Source organism: Podarcis pityusensis, assembly GCF_964106645.2.
Source record: "Podarcis pityusensis genome assembly, chromosome: 18".
NCBI lineage: Eukaryota > Metazoa > Chordata > Lepidosauria > Squamata > Lacertidae > Podarcis > Podarcis pityusensis.
This window is the reverse complement of record NC_138043.1, coordinates 4,250,499-4,272,824: the sequence shown is the minus strand read 5'-3', so window position 1 is coordinate 4,272,824 and position 22,326 is coordinate 4,250,499. Positions and strand designations below refer to the sequence as shown.

Here is a 22,326-nt window from a genome sequence, read left to right as displayed (position 1 = left end):
CCATTCCTGTTGTAGGCAGAGAAGCTCCTTTAGACATCTCTGGGAAGCTTGCAGGGCAGGACATGGGGTGGGGAGCCAGTGACCCTCCAGATCTTGCTGAACTCTCCTTGTTCCTGACCATTGTGGCTGGGGTGATGGGGTGTAATGGTTCTAGGGGTTGCTCGTGCGTAAGCCGGGGCAAACACCTGGCTGGGTTGCCTGAGTGAACCTTTTCTGTCCGGACAGCCACTCACCCGTGGCTGTCTCAATCGCTGGCAGAATCCGTCAGTGAGCGTTTCTTAAACTTCTTCCAGCAAAGAAGCTCTTTGACGCCTAGTCTCCTCCTACTCTCTCTGTGCGAAAGCCTTCTGCGCAAGGAGGGCGTGGGCAACGGAGGACCCCTACTCTCCCCACTGGTCCCCGGCAAGGAGTCATGGGACTGCCTCGCCGCTTCCCCCATCTGCCCCCCTTCTCCACTGGTGCTACGCTGATTCTCTTCCCCAGAAGATGGGCTGCCTCTCCCACTCCCGAGACGCTCTCCGGAATCCCCTTGGATTTTGCTCTCTCCCTCCGGCACTGATGGCAGTTCCCTGACATGGGGCTTGGAGTCGAGTGATGTCTCAAGGGCCACAGGTTCCTCGCCCCTCACATGGGTTTTTCCGAGTAGCAAGCCAGGCAACATAGCCAGCCCTGACTGTACAGGATGTGACGCAACTCACCAGTTGTTCCCGTGACTAAAGCCAGTTAAAGTTCTCTTGGATGTGATGACTCAGTTTTCTTGCATATGATGTACTGGGAAGAGTTTAACCTTAGATTCTTTGGTTGAGGTCACATAGGGCATGCCCATGGTACGTTAAGCCAGAGGTGTGCAGATTTAAACCTTTGGTACAGTTGGCTGTTTTCAATACACACACACACTCTGTCCTCCATCCAGACAAGCAAGTTCAAGGACATATTCGAGCTAAGCAAAGACAGTTAAGGAGTGTGTCAGGGAGGACCAGTGAGACCTAGGAAAAGTTCCCATGGTCAAACAGAGGAGCCTGGAGGCCCACATTTGACCCCTGTCTTGAGATTTCCCTACCTTCTCTAAAGAGGCATGCTATGGATGTGCAAGCAGGGCTTCTGGCCCTGACAGTGTCTTGTTTCTGAAGAAAGCAGACCTTTAAAACCCTAGGCATGAATAAGGTTTCCCGTTTTGCAACAGTTTCCCTGAACAGGCTTGCCTACTCTGACTGGTTGCTAAAACAATTAAAAGGCATATTGTCTTGACAAGTAACTAGAGTTTATACTAGAATTGTTGGAAACTGCAGGAGGGGAGAGTGCTTTTATGGTCGGATCCTGCTTGTGATGTTCCCACAGGCATCTGGTAGGCCACTGTGAGAACAGGATGCTGATCTAGATGGGCACTGGCTCTTTTTACATTCTTAGGCAGAAGGTCCTTATGACTCTGTATAAGGCAGCTTCGCATGTCCCTAGTGGTAATGGGACCCCTGACCATTAGTTCCAGTTGTGGCCGACTCGGGGGTTGCGGCGCTCATCTCGATTTATTGGCTGACGGAGCCGGCGTACAGCTTCCAGTCATGTGGCCAGCAGAACTAAGCTGCTTCTGGCGAACCAGAGCAGCGCACGGAAACGCCGTTTACCTTCCCGCTGGAGTGGTACCTATTGATCTACTTGCACTTTGACGTGCTTTCGAACTGCTAGGTTGGCAGGAGCAGGGACCGAGCAACGGGAGCTCACCCCGTCGCGGGGATTCAAACCGCTGACCTTCTGATCGGCAAGTCCTAGGCTCTGTGGTTTAACCCACAGCGCCACCCGCGTCCCTTCGCATGTCCCTACATGCATTCTAAATCTAGTCCCTCTTGATGCTTCAATGTTCTGATCACTGTGTCTTCCCCTGGGTAGCCTAGGCATTGTTCTGGCTCTTAATGCTATTTGCTTTGGGCAAGCTTTATCCAGCCTTGGTTAAAGAAAAGATTCTCTGAACTTTGATTTTTTACTCGGTTTTTAATTTTTGGCTTACGCTAAGATTTTGCGAGGGCATATTGTATCCGATTGCGCAGCCAAGTGAGCGAGCACACTGTGGTCTGACGCAGCACGGCAGGTTGACTAGTAGCGCAGAGGGAGCTGGCTTGCTGCAGGGGGAATCGGAACCCCACACAATGGCACCCAGTCACTATGGCCAGGCTGCGGGCCAAGAGTTACCCAATTTGGGTCAACTGACCGTTGGCGAAGGAGGCAAAGGCATGCTTGTTCACCTCAGCGTGGGGCATGTGAGGACGTGCTCCCTGCCGGAGGGGTGCCCTGCCTTCTGATAATTGCATAGCAGGGCTTGTCTTTGTCCCTTGGCATGCCTGGAAGGAATCATCTGGGTTTGCTGCAAGGGCAAACACTCTTGCGACAATTGCTAAACTGTGTGGCAGTTGACGTGCACGGTGCCTCAAATGTCCCCCGCCATTAGCTTCCTTCTTAATGACTTGTCCCCCTGTTTCCCTCTTCTCTGCTGAAGGGAATGAAGGCCAGTAGCTGGAACTGAAAAGCAAGTGGGAAGTCTTTCGCAAGTGAGGGCTTAAGCAACTGTCCATCATCATCATCATCATTATTATTATTGTTATTACTACTATTATTATTATGAAAATACACCTGCCTGAGCATCCCACCTGAACTGCTCATCCCGCTGCCCCCAAAATGGAAGAAAATTGGGGAGCCATTGCTTACATGGGTTTTTTGCGTGATTCTGAGTTTAGGTGAGCATAGGACTGGAGTGAAGATGTCTAAGCTAAGGGCTTCTCTGTAAACCCTTTTGCTGTAAGTTGCCTTGCTCCGTGAAAATCAGTCCAAAAATAAAATCTGCAAAGACAACTAAACACCATGAGTGTGGAACATACTAGCTTTCTTGGCTAAATGCAAAACTTGGGCAAGTTTTGGCTACTGTTTATAGTAAAGGCTCACAAGCTTGTGATCCGCATGTTTAGGTGCCCTGTGGAAATCTCTGTACTTAACCCTGTACTTTTTAGTTTATCTTCTGATGATAGAGCCCAGGGTTGGGGTTATCAAAGAATCTACCAAGGCCCTAACCTGTGCCCTGTGACTTCCACAGTACATTGTGGGTGCAGTTTTCCGTTTCCCATTCTCAGCAGTCTTGCCTAGGGCCCATGATTTTCAGAATAGTGTGCCAACTTTCATGCTAGTTCTGAAGAGGAATTACTCCCCTCCTTCATCTATCGCACGAGAAAGACAAGAATGTATTGGTTGAGATAAAGCTGTCTGTGCTTTGATTATATAGCTAATGTGGTGCAGTGGTTAAAGGTGATGGATTTGGATCTGAGGGACTGGCATTCAGTGTTTGAAACTCCCTTGTTCTAGGCGCATTTTGCGAAAGCAGTTTCTGAACTCTGGGTGCATTACTGTGCCTAAGATTTCAGAATAAAACTGCAGAGTGGAAGGAGAACCCACTTCCAGCTACTCTCTGAAGACCGGAGAAGAGACCCTCTTAAGAATATTAGGGGGTTGGGCAGGGGAAGGACTAGACTGTGTGAAAAATGAAGACGATATTTTAGCTGCAGTTCATTCATTTTCAGCTTTTTATTCTTTTTATAAAAAAGTGCCTAGACATTCCATTGTTGCGCCCACAACCTAGGTTTAAAGTGCCATTTAGCTCCTATCTTTCATATCTCAGTTTCTAACACGTTTGGCATTCAAATCTACACTCAGCCATGCGGGTGACCTGGGGCCAGTCACTGCCCTTCAGCCTAACCTACAGGGTGTTGCAACAATAATATGGAGAGGGGGAAAGCCATGTACCTTGAGCTCCTTGGAGGAAAGGTGGGATATAAAGAGCAAATAAATAACAAAACAGTCCATTTTCCAGCATTTTTTGTTTGGGATGGGTATGGATTGAGAGCCTCTGATTGCTGTGTTGCTACATAAGTAAAGCATCTGGAGCTGTGATGCTGTTGGCTTGTTCACCTTCTTCTGAGCACGTCCAAAGTTCTGCATGTGGCCTTTCTGTTGAAGGCCGTGTAATTGCCTTGGAAGCTTGTCGAGCCTTCTGATAAGGACACAGTGACCCAACGTACCCAGGACTTGCCGCAGTAGTCTCAGTGGGATGCAAGTTAAACAGCAAGAAGTGTAAAACCAGTCTTGTGGTGCTTCCTGTCTAGTTTTCCACCAATTCCTTGTAGGCGCCAAGTTCTTGTGCAGGCAAAGCTTGAAAAAGAAGAATGGGACTTACTAACGGAGAGTGCAAGAGCCACTTGCCCACCCCTGTCTTTTGAGGGGAGGACAAAGATTCTTCTTACTCAGTATTTTCAGCTACATGTAATAGAAGTGGCCATTTGTGGAGTGAGTGTGCCGATGTGAGTAACCATGCTGGTTCTTCTTTAATATATTTTTTAAAGGCTGCTGATCTCTTTCTCTTCACTGTCTTTCTCTCTTGCACTAATAATACTTTGCACTAATGCCTCTCCCCCCCACCCCGCCTCGCAGCTGGCTTCATAAAGTCGCCGCTGTCTCAAAAGAAGCTGACGGAGGACAGTGTGGAGCTGCACTGCGAGGCTGTCGGTAGCCCCATCCCCGAGATCCAGTGGTGGTTCGAGGGGGCCGAGCCCAACGAGACAGCCGTCCAGCTGTGGGACGGGGCCTGGCAGGACCGGGTCAAAATCAACGCCACCTACAAGCAGCACTCCACCAGCGCCATCTACGTCACCAACCTCACGCTCAACGACTCGGGCACCTACGAGTGCCGGGCCAGCAACGACCCCGACCGCAACCACTTGTCGAAGAGCCCCAAAGTCAAGTGGATCCGTTCCCAGGCGAACGTGATTGTCATTGAGCGTGAGTGGCAGTTGCCCCAATCCCCCTTGGCGTTGGCATTTGCTTGGACACAACCGTGTCTCTTAGCTTTGCCACGCCCCCGCCACCCCTTTCACCCATGTCCCATGGCTTCCCGAGAACCTTGCTGCACCTTCCCGCCCTAACTGTGTAGAAATCCAAGAGACCTCCCCCCTCCCACCCGCATCCTCCCCTTCACTCCTGGCGAGTGGCCCTGCTCAAAAAGGGTTGTAACTTCCCCATCAGAACCACACCGTCCTGACTGATCCCTCTGGCTTCTGGACCCTGAATGCCAACATTGTCCTCCTTGGTGTTCCTTTTCCGAAATGCAAAATTGAAAGTGGCTCTGCTTTTGGCGGCCTCCAGCAAACCAACCTCTTTTCATCTCGTTTTCCTGCGTATCTCTCTTTCTGTATACACACACAGTCTTGCTTCCCCCCACCCCTGCTTTTGATATGCTTTCCAACCTTGCTAGAGGTTACTGGTTGTCGCGAGCTGGATTGAAACGGTCTTGTTTTGCTTGTGGTGTAATTGCAACCGTTTTTGAAATGGCCGTAGCACTGTCTCTGTGCAGCACTGGGTGGGGAAACGCATCTAGTTGTTTGTGCTGTGGAACAACCAGTTTTAGCTTATTTGCCTCCTCCCCCTTTCTCTCCTCCCCCTTCCCCCCACCCTACGCTGAGCTGAAAGTCCAGATTGTCCAGCGACAAGAGAAACGGCTTGTCTTTTGTGGCCGAAACGCTGAGCAATTGAATTTGACGTGCCTCAGTTTGGATGCTTTTACAAAAGGAAGTGTCCTCACTTGCTCGTTGCCCTCTTGTCAGTGGTTTTCAAATTCCATTTGGCAGTACATCTGCTTTGCACGCAGGGGAAAAATCCCAGGTTCATTCCCCAGTGGCAACATCTCCAGGTAGGGAATGTCACCCTGCCTGAAACCATGGAGAACCTGACTCAGTAGAAAGAAGCTTCCTGTGTTCCTTGGAAGCTTATTGGGGGTTCCATAAAGACAGATATTAAAGCTTTCTTTCCCTGTGATGCTCAGGAATGGGTTTAAAGTGCACACTCGACTCTTATGGGCTGACCCAGCAGAGCTGGCCAAGGGCCACTTATGAACTGTACGCAGGCATCAGGCTTGTGGGATCTGCTTCTGATTTTTATTGGCACTCCCAAGATTCACCAGCCAAGAGAACATGGGGCCATATGTTTAGGGTTGTATCCAGTTAAGGGACATACCTGACTTAGGGCCATTAATTTCAGTGGGTTCACTCCGAGTATGACAGGGTTGGATACAACATTTAAATGTAAGAATTTTGGAGTCCAGAGATTTGTTTTTGAAATTCAGAACCAAACTGAGCTCAGAGTCCTTCCACGCAGCAGTCTTTACCCTGAGTTTCCTTCCTATCAGCAGCATGGTTTAGGGCAGGGAAGAATTCAGTTTGCAACTGGGAGTCAGGAATCGCTTTGCCGATTTACTGCAAGTCCCACAGAGGTTTTATCGGTAGCTCCATATTTATCTTTCTCACCCACCAGTTGCTTCTGTGGTGGACTGGGATTTCCCTACCAGGTGTCCGGAGCTCAGTGCAAGAAACAACTTTCTAAATGTCAAACTTTGAAAACCACTGCTTTATTGATGGCTGGAAAAATAAATAATAATAATGTTTCTTGGTAAATGGAAATATCCTTTTCGGAGGCAAATCTCAAGAGTGTCTTTCAGCCCTGTAGAGTCCCCTGTCTCTGAGGAGAAAGGGCTGGGTGGGGGATTTATCAAGTATCTGTTTGGTTATTGAGGGTGGGGAAATGTCTGCAAAATTTGCCTTGAAATTGATACTCTGCTTGGCGACAATAACTGGCCTGGATATGCTTATCTGGGTGCTCCAGGGATTCGTTTTAGGTGGGGGCAAAGCAGCCTGTTTTAACTGTTACCTCTTCAAAGGTTTGGGTCCCTCTTTCCAGGTGGTTTCATATGAAATGGCTCCTTCTCAGGCCAGTATAGGGCATGACCGTTTACTCGCTGGCTGCAGCAAATTCCCCCAGAAAAAGAGAAAATGTAAAAATTGTCACATGAGACCCAGGCATTGAGAACAAGTGGTCCTTGGGCGCAGACCAGTTGCTGTAAGTTGCCCTCCTTGCCAGCATTTCACTGCACTTCAAAAGGTACTGAGTAGGAATCTCCCTCTGGGACCCAGAGCATGGCAGCTGGCAGTTCTGCTACTACCAAAGTTGCCGGCCTCCTGGCCATACCTCCAGCTTCAAGAATCTCAGCAGACTGCTGCTGTCGCTGCTACCTGGCCATTTTGTATATTGTTTTACACATGCAGAGCACGTGGTGGTGCAATTTCACTTCATGAGAGTCGCTTGATAGAATCCAAGATGTTTGGATGTGGGTGGAGTGTGTGTACCGAATGCCTAATTCCTCTTTAACACCCCCCATAAACCCACAAACTTTGTACCCAGAAGAAATGATGCAAACTGGCCAGATGTGCATGTAAAGCTGCTTGACTTCTCAATCTGGGTAGCAATCATTGGCATCGGACTGGACTGGAATAGCCGTGAGCATGGGAAGCTGCCTCTGCCTCCTACGCTCTCTGGAGGCTTGTGCTGGAACCCATTTGGGGCTCACCTCACGTGTTCACAGTCATATGACCAACAAGCACATACTTGAGGCTTTAAGGTGCTTTGCAAAGCCTAGGCCAGGTTCTTTCCCATGCCATTGCCCTCAAGAAGTTTTGGACTACAACTCCCATGTAAGCTCCAGCCAGCACACTGGGAGTTGTAGTCCAGTGCCTCTGGAAGGCAGTTTGGGGAAGGGCAGGCCTAGAAACAGGCCATTATGTGACAACTAGGCCACTTTGCTTACAGGTGACTGAACTCCACGCTGCAACGGTGTCCTCTCCCACCACCCCTTTCTCTTCTGAAAGCAGCCCGCCTTGGCTACGTCTTCCTAACTTTCTCTCTTGCCTTCATTCTTTCCCCCAAAATATCGACAACGCAGGGGCCAAAATCTCAGCCACTCCCGAGGTGACTGCCGGCTCGAATGTGATCATTTCCTGCAACATCACCGAACCGCCAACCGCCGTCAAAGGCCACTACTGGGAGAAGGGGGGAACGAGGCTTGATACGAATGAGACTTCACCAGAATTTACCTCATACCTGTAGGTATCTTTTAATATATATTTATTGCCGGGTGGGGGAGGCGCTGTTTAGCATGTTCTCTTCCATGCCTACAAGCTCTCCGGGTGAACAATTCTTTCCAAATCCAGAACAGAGCAGATAAGTTTATTATGAACGTAAGCAAAGCCTGGCTGAATCAGACCAACGGCCCATCTAGTCCAGCATCCTGTTCTCACAGGAGCCAACCAGATGTCTATTATGAGAAGCCTGCAGGCAGGACCCAAGGGCAACATCAAACTTTTTAAAAAAACAAGAAAGGGCTTGAATGTATTGGTGTTGCCAGAAGGAATCCGCTGTAGAGCAGGCTGAGAGACTGACTGGCCCAAAGTCACCCAGTGAGCTTCATAACTGAGTGGGGATTCGAAACTGGGTCTTTCGGGTCATAGTCCAACCCTTGAATCAATACAGGCAACTCCCCGTTTATGTGGGGGTTACATTCCAAGTCACTGCACGTTGAAATTAAATTGCATATTTTGGGAACACCTTTAACAAAGCCTGCAGAGACCCTCTGGAAAGGGAGCCGGCGTACAGCTTCCGGGTCATGTGGCCAGCAGGACTAAGCCGCTTCTGGCGAACCAGAGCAGCGCATGGAAACACCGTTTACCTTCCTGCCGGAGTGGTACCTATTTATCTACTTACACTTTGACGTGCTTTCGAACTGCTAGGTTGGCAGGAGCAGGGACCAAGCAACGGGAGCTCACCCCGTCACGGGGATTCGAACCACTGATCTTCTGATCAGCAAGCCCTAGGCTCTGTGGTTTAACCCACAGCACCACCCGCGTCCCCTCATGCTCATAGGGATCTGCCAAATCAGGTCATTGGTGCAGCTAGCTCCTTATTGTCTGCACTGACAGCCAAAAACTCTCCAGGATCAGTCTGTCTGTCAGCCCCACCTGGGTATGCTGTCAGGATTTGAACCCAGCACCTTCTGTGCTCTGCTTTTGAGCCACAGCCCATAAATTTCATTGGAAGGCAAGCCCCATTGTTTTCAGTATTGCATATTCTCCGGTGAGTGCACAGGATTGCAGCTTGACCTTGACTTTGCCATGGGGAGTCCCTGCTGTCCTCATCAATGCCAAACCATTGGAGCTCTGGAAGGGAACAGCTTCTTGTTTTGGTGCCGTCCAATGGAGCCTCTTGGGATGTCCCCCCAGTCCCAGCCTCTCCCTATTTGCTTGAGCTGGTGGGGATAGAAGGTATTATTTCCCTTCTGAAGCTCAATGCAAAGCGTGTGAGAGAGGCTGGGTGTTGTTCTTTTCTGCCTGAGAGCAGTAAAACATACCCTGTGGCAATGTCAACAAGTAGAACTGCAGGTTCCCTGTTTGCCTTGCTTTATTATTGCACTTGTCCTGAAGATCATTTGGGTCCCCTTAGGTCCCCTAAAGGAGGGGCAGGGAACCTTTTTGTCAGCCACGAGCCAGTGGTGATGTGGGTGAGAGTCAAAAGTGGGCAGAGTAGCACACCTGTGTACAGTACACTAGTTTCTATGCACACCACCTTTCTGTGTCCTCCATCCAGGCAAGGGAAAGTCGTACAGTGGTACCTCGGGTTACATACGCTTCAGGTTACACACTCCGCTAACCTAGAAATAGTGCTTCAGGTTAAGAACTTTGCTTCAGGATAAGAACAGAAATCGGGCTCTGGCAGCACGGCGACAGCAGGAGGCCCCATTAGCTAAAGTGGTGCTTCAGGTTAAGAACAGTTTCAGGTTAATTACAGACCTCCGGAACGAATTAAGTACTTAACCCGAGGTACCACTGTACTCAGAGTTAAGGACACTTTTCCGGCCAGTCAGAAACACTGGAAGAGGTTATGAATCAGGCTGGGTGATGGGTGTAGGCTTGGGAGATTCTTTAGGGCCACATTCAGCCCCCTTTTCCTGAGCCTTAAAAGGCTTCTATCTAATTCTAATTGCAGTGTAACGGGGTTTAGCAGTATTTTGCCAGGACTGCTGGGGAAGGGAGAGTAGGGCGAGACCCCATATTTGAGAAGATGATAAACTCCTCCTCTAGAGGAGAAGGCGGCACATGCTGTTCCTCTCAAGTCCTGCTCCTAACCTGCGTGTACAACTCTGCATTCTGGCTGTGCGTTGCTGGTGTTTGATAACTGGCTCAACAATGAAAGGTTCCGTCAGGCAGCCTCGTTGAAACAAAGGAATAAACCCATTGGGGAGAGTGTAGGAATGCTTGCTGCTGCTGGGCCCCCTGTGGAGCCTTTGTGCACCGCGCCAACTTAAAAAAAAAGACACAACCCCAACACAATGCCTTTTCCTGGTAAACAAGATACAGAGGCCGGGAGAAAGTGACCTCAGTTATTCAGCCTCTTTGTGAGACCCACGGCAGGTAGCATTCCCTTCTATCGGCCTCCCCCTTTACAAGAAAGGACATTCAGACTAAAGAGCAGGAAGAAGTATCTGACAGTAAGAGCTGTGCGGCAGTGGAATGGACTCCCTCAGGAGGTTGTGGATTCTCCTTCCTCGGGGGTCTTTAAGCAGAGATTGGATGGCCATCCATCATGGATGCTTCAGTTGAAATTCCTGCTTTGCAGGTGGTTGGACGGCCGTTTGTGGTTCCTTCCAATTCTGTGATTCTGAACAGCCTGACTTGGTCAAATTCTGTGCTTATATTTCGACACACCACTTCATACATTTCTGCTGAAGGGCAGAGGGCCGAATGCTCTTTGTGCGGACTGATTTGCCGTGCAAGAATGTGTGTGAGATTGCACACCTTGCATTCTGAATCTCGGATCCCCGCAGAAAATGAACCTTCACTTGTAGGTCCAGTGTCACATTTCCTTCCCCTTCGAAGCATCCCCATGACAGCCTCATTGCCCTGGGCGTCTGGGTTCCTGTGAACTGAAATGCCAGCCCTCGCTGCAATGGCAGAGTGGACTGTCCACCCCCCTTAGTCTCCCTCTTGCCCACCCATCCCGCTGGCAGAAGTCCATCTGGCGGGAGAGGAGTCACGTCCTTTTCCACGCAGCAGCCGAGCAGACGTGCCTCTCTCCCCATAGCAACAGGGAGCTGAGGGAGGATTAAAAGTATTTATCTTTCCCCCGCCCCCAGCAACCCTCTCTCATGCCCTCAATTCTCTGACTGGGCTCTCTGTCTGCATGTGTTGAAATCAGGGGGAAGAGGAAAGAGCTCCTGACCTGCTAGAGATCTAACAAAATGGGGGCCTTCCCCCCCCCCCGTGTTGTCGTCATCTCTCACCCACCCACCCCCAGAATGTTCTGCCTCCCTTTTGTACAGCACAGTAACCTTCCATCTCCAAAATAATTGATATGGTGTGTGTGTTTGTGTTTGGGAGGTCTGGCTAATCCATGAAATCCGGTCTGAACAAGCTTCCTAACTGGGATGCCATTGCCTCTCTGGGCTCAAGGTGGATAAATATTTTCTTCCCACTCTGCCAAGTGATTTCCCTTCCTGTGTCGCTGATTTTTTTAAAGCTCCTTTTTTGTGTGTGGGAATCTCAATCTCTTGGTGGCGGAGGGGGTGGATTCTGAATGGAATTTGCCTCCTGCCCTCCTCACATGGCACTCAGTTCCTCTTGTAGCCTCTTCTGGGAGATTACTCGGGAGTAAATATATTAGGCCTTTCCCCCCTCCCTTTGACCTGCCTTTTCACTTGGGGACATGATCACAGACGCAGGGTTTTAATTGGGCAAGATGACAGGATTGCTATTTGCCACCTACAGCCTGCTGCTAAATGGTTTTACATTGTGTTATAGTGTTTAGAGTGTTAAGTGTTAGTGTTAAGACCTGGGAGAACAGAGTTTGAATCGCACCCCCAGCCATAAAGCTCACCGGCTGACCTTGGTAGCAAGTCTCACTGCCAACCTACCTTACAGGGTAGTTGTGAGAATTAAATGGGGAGGGGGGAGAACCCATGTACACCACCCTGAGAAAAAGGTGGGATATAAATCTACAGTTGTGACTTGCCCATACCAAAATTAAAATAAAATAAAATAAAATGCAGGGCAAACACTGTTATTGTTGTTGTTGTTGTTGTTGTTTTTACTTGTCTCTTGCCTGCCCTTCACCGTATGGTTCCAGGCTGGTTGCAACATCAAAACACAAAATTAATTAAAAACAGTTTAAAACAACTTAAAACTGCAAAATTAAAGTGGGTCCAAGAAAATAAGCCCCCCAAGTGACAAAAGCCAAAGTGAAGAGATGCATCTTCAGCATTCTCCAGAAGTTATATAATGAAGGTTCCAGGTGCACCGCTGCAGAGAGGGATTTGCACAGGTTAGGGGCAGCCACAGAGAGTGCCCTTTGCCAGCCACTGCCAGCCCGCATCTGAGGGTGGAGATTCCCACACACACTTCTTCTTCAGCCGTGTCTGCTGCTCACAGAAGACAACTTCAGCCTCCTCTTCCTTGTGGTGTCCAACCAGATGTCTTTGGGAGATCAGAAGTAGGGCACTCACCTGTTGCCCTCACCTGTCAACTGGCCCCAGCATCTGGTACTCAGGGGTAGACTGCCTCTGAAGATGCAAGATCCTTTTAACCACCCCAAAAGGAGCCCTGCTGGATCGGGCAAAACAGCCCCCGTCCTAATTCACCATCCTGTTCTCCCACCGTGGGCTGCTGGGTGCCTTTGAGAAGCCCCCCATTGGGGCATAAAAAGTCAGTAGCCTTCTGCTGCTTCTGGCAGCTTGGCATTCCGAGGTAAACTGCCCCATAACCTCTGCCTGGCACTACCTTATATATCTTTAGGCGCCGGCAAAAACATTCCTCTTCAAACAGGCCTTTGGCTGATTGATATTATGCAGTCTTTTGCGTGTGGTGGTGGGGGTACTGTTTTGCTGTTTCTGTTTTAACTATATGTGCTTTTATGTTGTGAATTGCCCTGAGATCTTTTGATGGAGGGCAGTATATAAATCTAATTAATAAATCAAATAAACGTGGAGGTTCCTTTCAGCTGCTATAGCCAGTAGCAGCTAGTAGGCATTTTATTTATTCTTTTTAGACATCTCCGCTAACTGCCATGACCACATCTTGTGGTAGCAAACTCCATAAACAGCAGAATATGGCTTGAGGGTCACAGACGAGCCTCACATCCCACCCCAGTCTTGGCCCAGAAAAAATAAGGGTGGTTGTGTTCTCATGCAGCGATAACTGGGGTGTGCCCTGCTCGTCTTGCTGCTGACGTGCTTTGTTTCATTCGTTCCAGAATCCCAAAAGTGGACCACGACACCTCAGGGGAGTACCACTGCATCTTCGAAACCGTTCCCCTTTCCAAAGCAACTGTGTACGTGAAAGGTGAGCTCTGCGGGGGAACCCGAACACTCGTCCTGCTTCTACCTTCTCCAGCTGCTGTTGTATCATTGCTAAACGTGGGCCAAAGGATTTTTCTTTTACGTCGGCACTTTTGCTGGTGGTTGACCTGCTCCTGGTCCTCTCAGCTTTCTGTCCATGTCAAGAAGCATACCTGCTTGCCCTTGTTCTTTGGGCACTGATAGAGGTGCCCGAGGGTTGTGTCCAACATTCCCTCTGCTCAGAGTAGACCCACTGGGATTAATGGGCACGGCTACTCTTAGGGAAGGGACGCGGGTGGCGCTGTGGGTTAAACCACAGAGCCTAGGACTTGCCGATCAGAAGGTCAGCGGTTCGAATCCCTGCCACAGGGTGAGCTCCGTTGCTCGGTCCCAGCTCCTGCCAACCTAGCAGTTCGAAAGCATGTCAAGTGCAAGTAGATAAATAGGTACCACTCCGGCAGGAAGGTAAACGGCATTTCCGTGCGCTGCTCTGGTTCGCCAGAAGCGGCTTAGTCCTGCTGGCCACATGACCCGGAAGCTGCACGCCGGCTCCCTCGGCCAGTAAAGCGAGATGAGCGCCGCAACCCCAGAGTCGGCCACGACGGGACCTAATGGTCAGGGATCCCTTTACCTTTACTCTTAAGGAAAGGACACTAGCTCAGTGGTTTGCATGCCAAAGGTACCATGTTCAGTCCCCAAGGGCATTTGCAAGTAGGGCTGGGAGAGAATCTCTGCCTGCAACCCTGGAGGACCACTGCCGATCAGTGTAGACATTACTGAACTAGGTAGACCGGTGGGGTGATTCACTATAAGGCAGCTTCCTCAGGCCCTTTCATTTCAGTGGGTCTGCTCTGAACATGAGCTTGTTGGACGCAATCCCTTTTTGCCTGAAGCTGTTCTACCCCGCTCGCTCCCAGAGCAACTTGCAAAGGTCAGTGGTAGTAAAGGCGGTACTTGCCCTCAGGACTGCAGTCTTAAAGATCATGTTGTTGTTGTTTAGTCATTTTGTCGTGTCCGACTCTTTGTGACCCCCTGGACCAGAGCACGCCAAGCACTCCTGTCTTCCACTGCCTCCCGCAATTTGGTCAAACTCATTCTGGTAGCTTAGAGAACACTATCCAACCATCTCGTCCTGTCGTCCCCTTCTCCTTGTGCCCTCCATCTTTCCCAACATCAGGGTCTTTTCCAGGGAGTCTTCTCTTCTCCTGAGGTGGCCAAAATCTTGGAGCCTCAGCTTCATGATCTGTCCTTCCAGTGAGCACTCAGGGCTGATTTCCTTCAGAATGGAGAGGTTTGATCTTCTTGCAGTCCATGGGACTCTCGAAGAGTCTCGTCCAGCACCAGAATTCAAAAGCATCCATTCTTCGGCGATCAGCCTTCTTTATGGTCCAGCTCTCACTTCCATACATCACTACTTAAAGATCATCGCTTGGTGAATTGTAGAGTTGGAAGGGACGACAAGGGTCATCTGGTCCAGCCCCCTGCAATGCAGGAATCTTTCACCCGATGGGCTCGAACCCACAACCCTGAGATTAAGAGCGTCATGCTCTGTCGACTGGGCTATCTGGAAGCAGACATGGAAAGAAAGAATGGGTGGAAGGAGGAAAGTGGGGGAAATGGTAGATTGCCTACTTTGCACACAGAAGATCCCAGGTTCAGTCCATGGCATTTAATGACTGGTGTTTCGATGTATTTTTAATCTTTTGTTGCAAGCCGCCTAGAGTGGCTGGGGAAACCCAGCCAGATGGGCAGGTTATAAATAATAAATTATTATTATTATACTATGTGTGGCCTGGGGAGCCCAACCACCCCCCATCTGAATCCATGGCAAAGCCACTGCCAGCCCATGTAAGCAGCACTGAATCAGAGGAACCAGCAGTCAGACTGTATGATGAGGCAGCTTCAGATGCCCCTGCAGTCTTACAAATGCACCTGTGAAAGTTAGCTTGCATCGGTTTTACTAGCCCATCTGCCTACGTTTTCACCAATGCACATCACTCGGGACCTCAATAGCTTGTCAGGGGGCAGGGAGAGAGAAGGACCAGTTTGCTGAAAATCCCCTCCCTCATCGCTAATGCCAATTTTTAACTCGCTTTCATAAGCAGCTAACTATCCTTGGCCCTTGCTGCTCACCTGTTCTCCTTGGGTACCTCATTGCCAGCTGTCCCTCATCTTGCTTGCGCCCCTTTTCTTCAATTGCAGTGAAGCCACACGTGTATGCCTACAAGAAGACAGAGCATGGGAACGAGGGGGACACAGGCATGCTGGTCTGCAAGAGCTCCTCGTACCCTCCTGTTACCCAGTGGAGTTGGTTCAGGGTGGTCGGAGATGTGTCCCAGGTGAGTCTCTTAGCCAAAGCAAACATTTCCCCATTCCCCATGCTCCACTGCTTCTGTTTTCCTCCCTCTGCAAAGTAGTTCAGTGGTTCTGTGCAGCGACGGGGAGCAGACCACCCCCGCCTTCTAATTAACACGGCAGCAAATGCAAGGCAGCCTCAGTCTGCACAGGTTTCTTTTGATGCCGAGGAAGCCTTTTTTCGTGTGCAGTGGGGCTTTCTGTGACCCCCACCACGCATAAACCATCTTCCCCACCCCATTTCCTCAAGTGTACCCAAGCAATAAATTGTGGCCTGTACTCGGAACTAATACAACTGAAGCCAGGGGTGAGGCAGGAGCTGCCACCATATCAGCCATGCTTTTTGACCTAGTCCCTAGCATGCTTCATTAACCAACCCACTAAAATTAAGGGTGTTGCAGTGGCCAAACGAGAATACAAGGTGGCTCTATTAGCAGATGCCTGCTCTTTTTAAACAGACCCACAGAACTCAAGCCCTAAATTATGATTGTCCATTAGGCAGTTTGAGCCACCTGATATAAAATTGACCAGTGGAAGCAATGACCAAACAGTAGGGACTAGTAGGCAGCCACCACACAGACTGGCCCTTAAAGTTTGATAACTTTCCATCCTTAGGTTTCCCCATAGCTAGGCAAATTGACCAAGGCATACAAATAAATGTGGAAGAAGCACTTGCGAAAATAAATATGGACTTGGGCAGAGCAGACTATAAATGTAATTAAATAAACATAATTAAGTGAATGTTGTGCCCATGTGTCCTTCGGGATCTCCCAATCATCATCACACAAAATTACTTTCTTGCAAATCAGCCAGCTGTTTTGATTTTGTTTTTCTCGGGGGCTGGCATGTGCCAAACTCCAGTGACCAGTGGTAGCTTTAACCTCCCAAATGTAGTGAAAAACATACCTGATTGCAAAAGTTAGATACCGGCAACAGGAAGGAGGCTAGGAAATCTGTTAATGGGCATGGATGGAATGGGATAACCTAGCTCTTCTGTGGAGTTGGGCAGCAGGCTGTAAGCATCCAATAAACGATCCTTCGACATTCAAAAGCCAGACCACCCCACGCACAGGAATTTGCAGCTAGCTCCCCTTGAGAAAATTCTGTTAAATAACCAAATGTCAGAGATGAAAATACTGTATTTAGTTTTTTTAAAGGGCATATGATCAGAGAGATGGGAGCAAGGAACTAACCATGACAGCAGGTCTAAGACACACTACAACCTTCGATTATAATACTGCCTGTTCCACAATAGCTTTATTTAAGACCCCTCAAGGAAGGTATTCAAAGATGCTTAAAGATTTGGGAAACCGCTGCTTAAGGGGATCAGGTATTTATTCTTTAACCAGCCCCCTTGATAAAATCTGCAGTCAAACAATGCACATTTCGCATGCTTAAGTGGTTGCGAAGGTAGAACTTAATCCTTGAAGGGGAACTTTGGCAAACCTGTCCTCTCTTGATCTTCAAAGGTAAAATGTTGAAGTCTGGCAGCAAATCTGCCCTTCAGGACTTGGGTATTGCTAGACATTTCAGCTGCAGCAAACATCTGTTAGAGGCAGACCCAGTCAGGACTGTTTACTATGATGTAAGGGGCCTGTTAGCCGACATATGTAACTCTTCCACTTCCATAACTTTTGGGTTATTGTTTCTTATGGCCACCATGAGACCCAGTGCAACTCTGAATTCACCCTGGATTGTGGATTTTGAAGAAACTTGCATTGCCGGCCCCTCGATTCGAAGCACTGCCCTAGCAGATAACACTTGAACCCTTTTCCTTTCCTCCTGTTTCTGCAGCCTATCGTCAACGGCTCCGAGGACCGGTTCTTCATCAAGTCTGATGGTAACAAGACAGAGCTGCGCATCCTCTCCCTGCAACTTGAGAAGGACCCGGGCGACTACATGTGCAACGGTACCAACGAGAAGGGCGAGGGGAATGCTGTGATTAGCCTACGGGTGCGCAGCCGCCTGGCAGCTCTGTGGCCGTTCCTGGGGATCGTGGCTGAAGTGTTGGTCCTCGTCACTATCATCTTCATCTACGAGAAGAGGAGGCAGCCCAACCAGGTCCCTGACGGTAAGTTGCCTGGGGAGGGGTCAGTGAGCCTGCTTTGGGGGACAGGAAACACATGGCTTCCTCCCCAGTGGGCGTCTTTACTTTTAAGAACTGGGTTAGGGCAGGCATAAGGACCTCCTTTAACATTATGGTCTGGCTCTACCCCTGAATGGTTAGGTGGATTTTATCAAATGAAAGATCCAGAGAGGATCACCGCCTTTTTCCAGAGAGGACCCTTTTTAAAAAAAACCAACAACCCCAAAATCCAAGCCTTATACCATCTGTCCCTGGGTTGAATTAAAAACACTATAGTCTGGCAACGTGAAAGCTCCCCACGCTCCGGATAAGCCCTTAAAGGCGTGCCCAACATTCTTGCCCCTTTTCCACATTGACCCTCACTCATGCACCCTTGTTTCAGAGTTAGCCTTCCTTCAGATTGACCAGTGTGAAAGAAAATGCCAAAAAGATAAGTTTTTCTTGAGCAGCATGGCAGATGGGCGTGGAGCGGTCCCCCTTTTGCAGAACGGATTCCCTGTGGCCTACCAAACCATCCCTTCCGATTCCAGTGTCCAGGCTGTGAGTGCTGTTGCTCTTACTGTCCAAAAACAGTAGGGGAGGCATTGGCAGGCTTTGTTGTGTGCAGGTTGGAAAAGATTCAGGGGGGTGGAAAACAGACCAAAGTGGGCCACAATCTTACTCTCCCCACCCCGTTCAGAAAGAGCTGCCTAGAGAAGGGGTGGTTCTGTGAGGGAGGAAAAAGAGTCCTGGATGGGGGACAAGAAGCGTTAACAGCCACCAGAAATTCTGCTACTTGAGGTTTCACCAATTCCCATCTCTCTGAGGTCTCCAGAGCTGTGCAAAACAACAGACTGGAGCCTTTAATTTTAATTTTTTGTCACTGCTATAGAAGAATCCATAGTCCCTATAAAACAGCTCTGTGCATCCTATTATTGGGTGTTTGTTTCTGCAGATCTGCTGTGCCTTTTTTCTCCGATGCAGATATGCCCTTTTCAACTGCATGCCACACACACTTCTTCTGCCGTGTAGGGCTAAGAACACACTTGGCTGTTTTTTCTAAACTTACCTCTGTGTTTTGCACCTCCCCCCCCCCCCCCCCAATATGCAGTCGCCATCTTCAGGGGTTTAGGCTCCTGAAAGCTCTACTTTGAAATATCTGCCACGCAGAGGAGGCCCACTGGACTCCATCTCTCACCAGTCCCAGTATGGCCGGTAGCAAAGGGTAATGGGAGTTGTAGTGCAGTGCCAGCACCCGGGCGGCCGCAAGCTCGCCATCCACACTTTATAAACAGTATGGATTTATGTAATGAATCTCTTGCTCCTAAAATGCTTTTTTGAGAACAAAAAACAAAAAGGTGACATAGGGCCAACTGTCTGGTCATAGAGCGGGCAAGACAGTACAAACCCCCAGTGGGGTAAAGAAGGTTTGTGTGTTCAGAAAACCAAAACCTTATCTCTGTGGTGTGGTGTGTCCTTGCTGGCATTATCTTTGCACTCTTCCTTCCTCTTCTTCGGCTGCATGTTATCTGCTTGTGGTAAGTGAAAGAGCCAGCTCCAAGCATCGCCCTCTTCCCCATGTGTTGGTGATGGTCTTACCTGCTGTGTGTGTGAGAGAGACAGACATCTAGCAGCCCTGTGCTAAAATGAGAGTCTAGTGATATTGGGAGGGTGACAGGGTCCCTGCCCCTGTTGTGAAAAATAGGGAGAAGTCTTGGCTCTGATAGGCATGGGGGGCTTCTCTGCCCATCAGATGGTGGCAGATGGCAGCATGGTGTCCACCTGAAAGGGTCTGTGTGTGCTCCTGCAACGCCGCCGGCAGCCATTTTCCTCTAGCTCGTAGTGCTGTTTCGTTGTGCTCTTGTGGTGGTTCAGTCCAGAAATGTGGAGACATTCACATTTCAAACAGCCTCTTCGCTTGCTCGCTCGCTTGAATGTGCTTCCCTGGTGTGGAGTCGGCAGTCTGCCACACCAGAAGAGTTTGGGGAGCCTGGGAACTTTGGATTTCCCAGGTGTCCCTTTCTCTCTAAACCTTACAAAGCTCAGAATGGCCAGCCCTTGTTATATCAGCAGTAAAACGGAGGTGAACTTGAGAGAGGGTTTTATGTCCTAAGGGGACGGAGGGAGGTACCCACGTATGCACAGAATTTCGGAGTCCACGGTTTTGACGTACAAGCTAGTTAAAGGGGAACTGCAGTGTTGAGTCCCTCTCCCCCAGAGATGATATGGGCAGGGTGGGTGGGGGGTGGCAGATCAGCAGTGGAATCCTGTGTCACTCTTGCGAGCATGTGGACAGTTTCAGGGAACCCTTCATCACATGTGCAGAAGCACACAGGCCAGGCTGTCGAGTTGTGGGGTACACCCCGCTGCCAGAGGGTGGGTGGGAGTTGTAGTTCAAAACATCAGGAGGGCACCAACTTGGTGAACGTTGTTGTGCAAGCAGTGTTAGAAACTCAGATATATATAAGTTATGTACTAAATGGGCTCCTTACACCAAGGTTGCAGTTGCAAAACCAAATGCCTAGTTGCCATTTTGGGACAAGGCGGCTCTAAAGGCTTTGATTCTCAGTTAAACATCTGGCTAGTCCAGATGACAACCTTGAGCTAGGTGAAGAGCTTTGAGAACCTAGAAGAAAAGACCCTGGATCCAGGAACAGTCCACATATATATTGGCCTATTCTGACCTCTTTTTCTTAATGCTGCCTGCGCCTTCTCGGTAGTGGCGCTCGCCCTGTGGAACGCCCTCCCATCAGATGTCAAGGAAAGAAACAACTATCTGAAGCCAGTCCTGTTTAGGAAAGTTTTTAATGTTAGATCTTTTATTGTGTTTTTAATATTCTGTTGGGAGCCGCCCAGAGTGGCTGGGGAAACCAAGCCAGGTGGGTGGGGTATAAATAAATAAATTGCTGCTGCTGCTGCTCAGGCTGCACAAAAAAGACATTAGGTTCCAGAAATCCATTCTGATTGTGTATTAGTGTGTGAAAACATGCCCAGATCCCCATATGGTAGAGATGTCAGGTGCCATCCTGGTACTCGGGTATCTTCCCTTGGTCGCAAGTGGCCGATAGCCAGGTGCAAAATGCGCATGGCAAATTTCAAACTGTAGGTGTCTTTAGGCAGGCAGGGGTGGCGAGTTGGGAATGCATACGCCAATCATCCAAAACTGGCTTTCTAATCTTGTTTTTTTCCTCTTTCCCCCCCGTCTTGCTTCCATCTCCCTGAAGATGATGATGGAGGGTCTGCACCACTGTGAGTATCAAGGCACAAACACGTGCCCCTTCCTCCTGCCCAACCCCCCCCCCCATTGGTGGGAAATGGTATTGAAAGGGGCTGAAGCCTGCAGCCTCTTAGAGGAGCTGCATAGTTTCTGGCAAAGCACACAGTTCTATTGGTTGGTTCTTCTCTCTTCATTTTTATTTCTAAACTGCCTAGAGGCATTGGAAAAAGCAGGGGGAGAGAGAGGAGCTGTACTAAACAGAGATACAAAGAGCTGCATCTCTCCAAAGATCATCTAGCAAGGCTGGAAGTGTCAACTGTATGCTTGGTGTGAAAGCTGATAGCTGGGATGGCCGGTCTAGGGCAGATTTTGGGGAGAGAAGAGCCAGTCCCTTCATGGGCTGCTGCCAGGTTTAATCAGCGATCGCTAAATAGGAGTCAGACCCACCAGCCCGCATACAGTATTTGTTTCCTAAGAGGCTGGGAGCCCTGCACTTTCCATGGGAACCTCTGCCTAGCCCAGTTGCTGGGTAGGCAAACTAGGGGCTGGATCTGGCCCAGTCGCCTTCTAAATCCGGCCCGCGGACAGTCTGGGAATCTGTGTGTTTTTTCATGAGTAGAATGTGTGCTTTTATTTAAAAGGCATCTCTGGGGGGCATAGGAATTCGTTCATTTTTTCCCTTCAAAATATAGTCCAGCCCTCCACAAGGTCTGAGGGACAAAGTTTGCTGAGCCCTGGCTTAGAGCATGGTGCCAAGATTGCAGCTTTGATCCCCATATGGGACAGCCGCATATTCCCGCATTGCAGGGGGTGCGACAAGATGATCCTTAGGGCCCTTTCCAACTCTGAACTTCTGCGGTGATTCCATGCCCATCCTGGAAATGTAACCATGTTGTATGAAGAAGGACTTCCTTTTGTGGCAGACCCTGGTGACTCAAATTTTGGGGGTGCCCGATGATGCCCCAGAAGCTTGGCACCTGATGTGACTTCAGCGTTTGCACTCCCCTTATCTGAATCGCCCAACTAAGCTAGTCCCAAATTCTAGTATTATTGGGGGAGGCTTCCTGCAGGAAAGAATTTGGGTGCCTTATATTAAGTTGGGTAGGAGGGGGCACTTGGATTTTCCTGCCTCGATGCCTTTTTGTGGCCCATCACCAAGTTTGGAGATTTCCTCTGGGTCTCACATGTCCTGTTTCTTCTCCGTTCCTTTCCCCTCCAGGAAGAGCAATGCCACAAATTATAAGGACAAGAATGTGCGCCAGAGGAACGCAAATTAAGCAGACGACAAGGTAGGGATGCAATCTGGGTGTCTGGAAGTGGCAGGGGTGGGGGCAAGAACATCCAAAAAGGTACCTAGCCTTTCCCAGAGATAAAAGCTCTGCTTGCTTTTGCTCTCTGGTTCTGGCTTAGGAAATGGCTCTTCCAAATTGCCTAAGCAGGGGCCTT

At 49.4% G+C, this 22,326-nt stretch overlaps 1 protein-coding gene and 1 long non-coding RNA gene across 2 annotated transcripts in view; one reads left to right on the top strand and one right to left on the bottom strand.

The window, feature by feature from the left end:
• LOC308467554 overlaps positions 1-22,326 on the bottom strand; it is a 302,202-nt gene that overhangs the window by 252,726 nt on the left and 27,150 nt on the right. The window lies entirely within an intron of this gene.
• The window catches only part of BSG (basigin (Ok blood group)), a 37,692-nt gene that overhangs the window by 10,789 nt on the left and 4,577 nt on the right, over positions 1-22,326 (top strand). The window contains exons 2-8 of the mRNA XM_080989110.1: positions 4,468-4,815; positions 7,805-7,964; positions 13,159-13,247; positions 15,446-15,582; positions 17,393-17,669; positions 20,888-20,912; positions 22,100-22,169. Coding sequence (XP_080845236.1) covers positions 4,468-4,815; positions 7,805-7,964; positions 13,159-13,247; positions 15,446-15,582; positions 17,393-17,669; positions 20,888-20,912; positions 22,100-22,157 — 1,094 coding nt within the window. The 3' untranslated portion in view covers positions 22,158-22,169. The remainder of the gene's footprint in view (positions 1-4,467; positions 4,816-7,804; positions 7,965-13,158; positions 13,248-15,445; positions 15,583-17,392; positions 17,670-20,887; positions 20,913-22,099; positions 22,170-22,326) is intronic.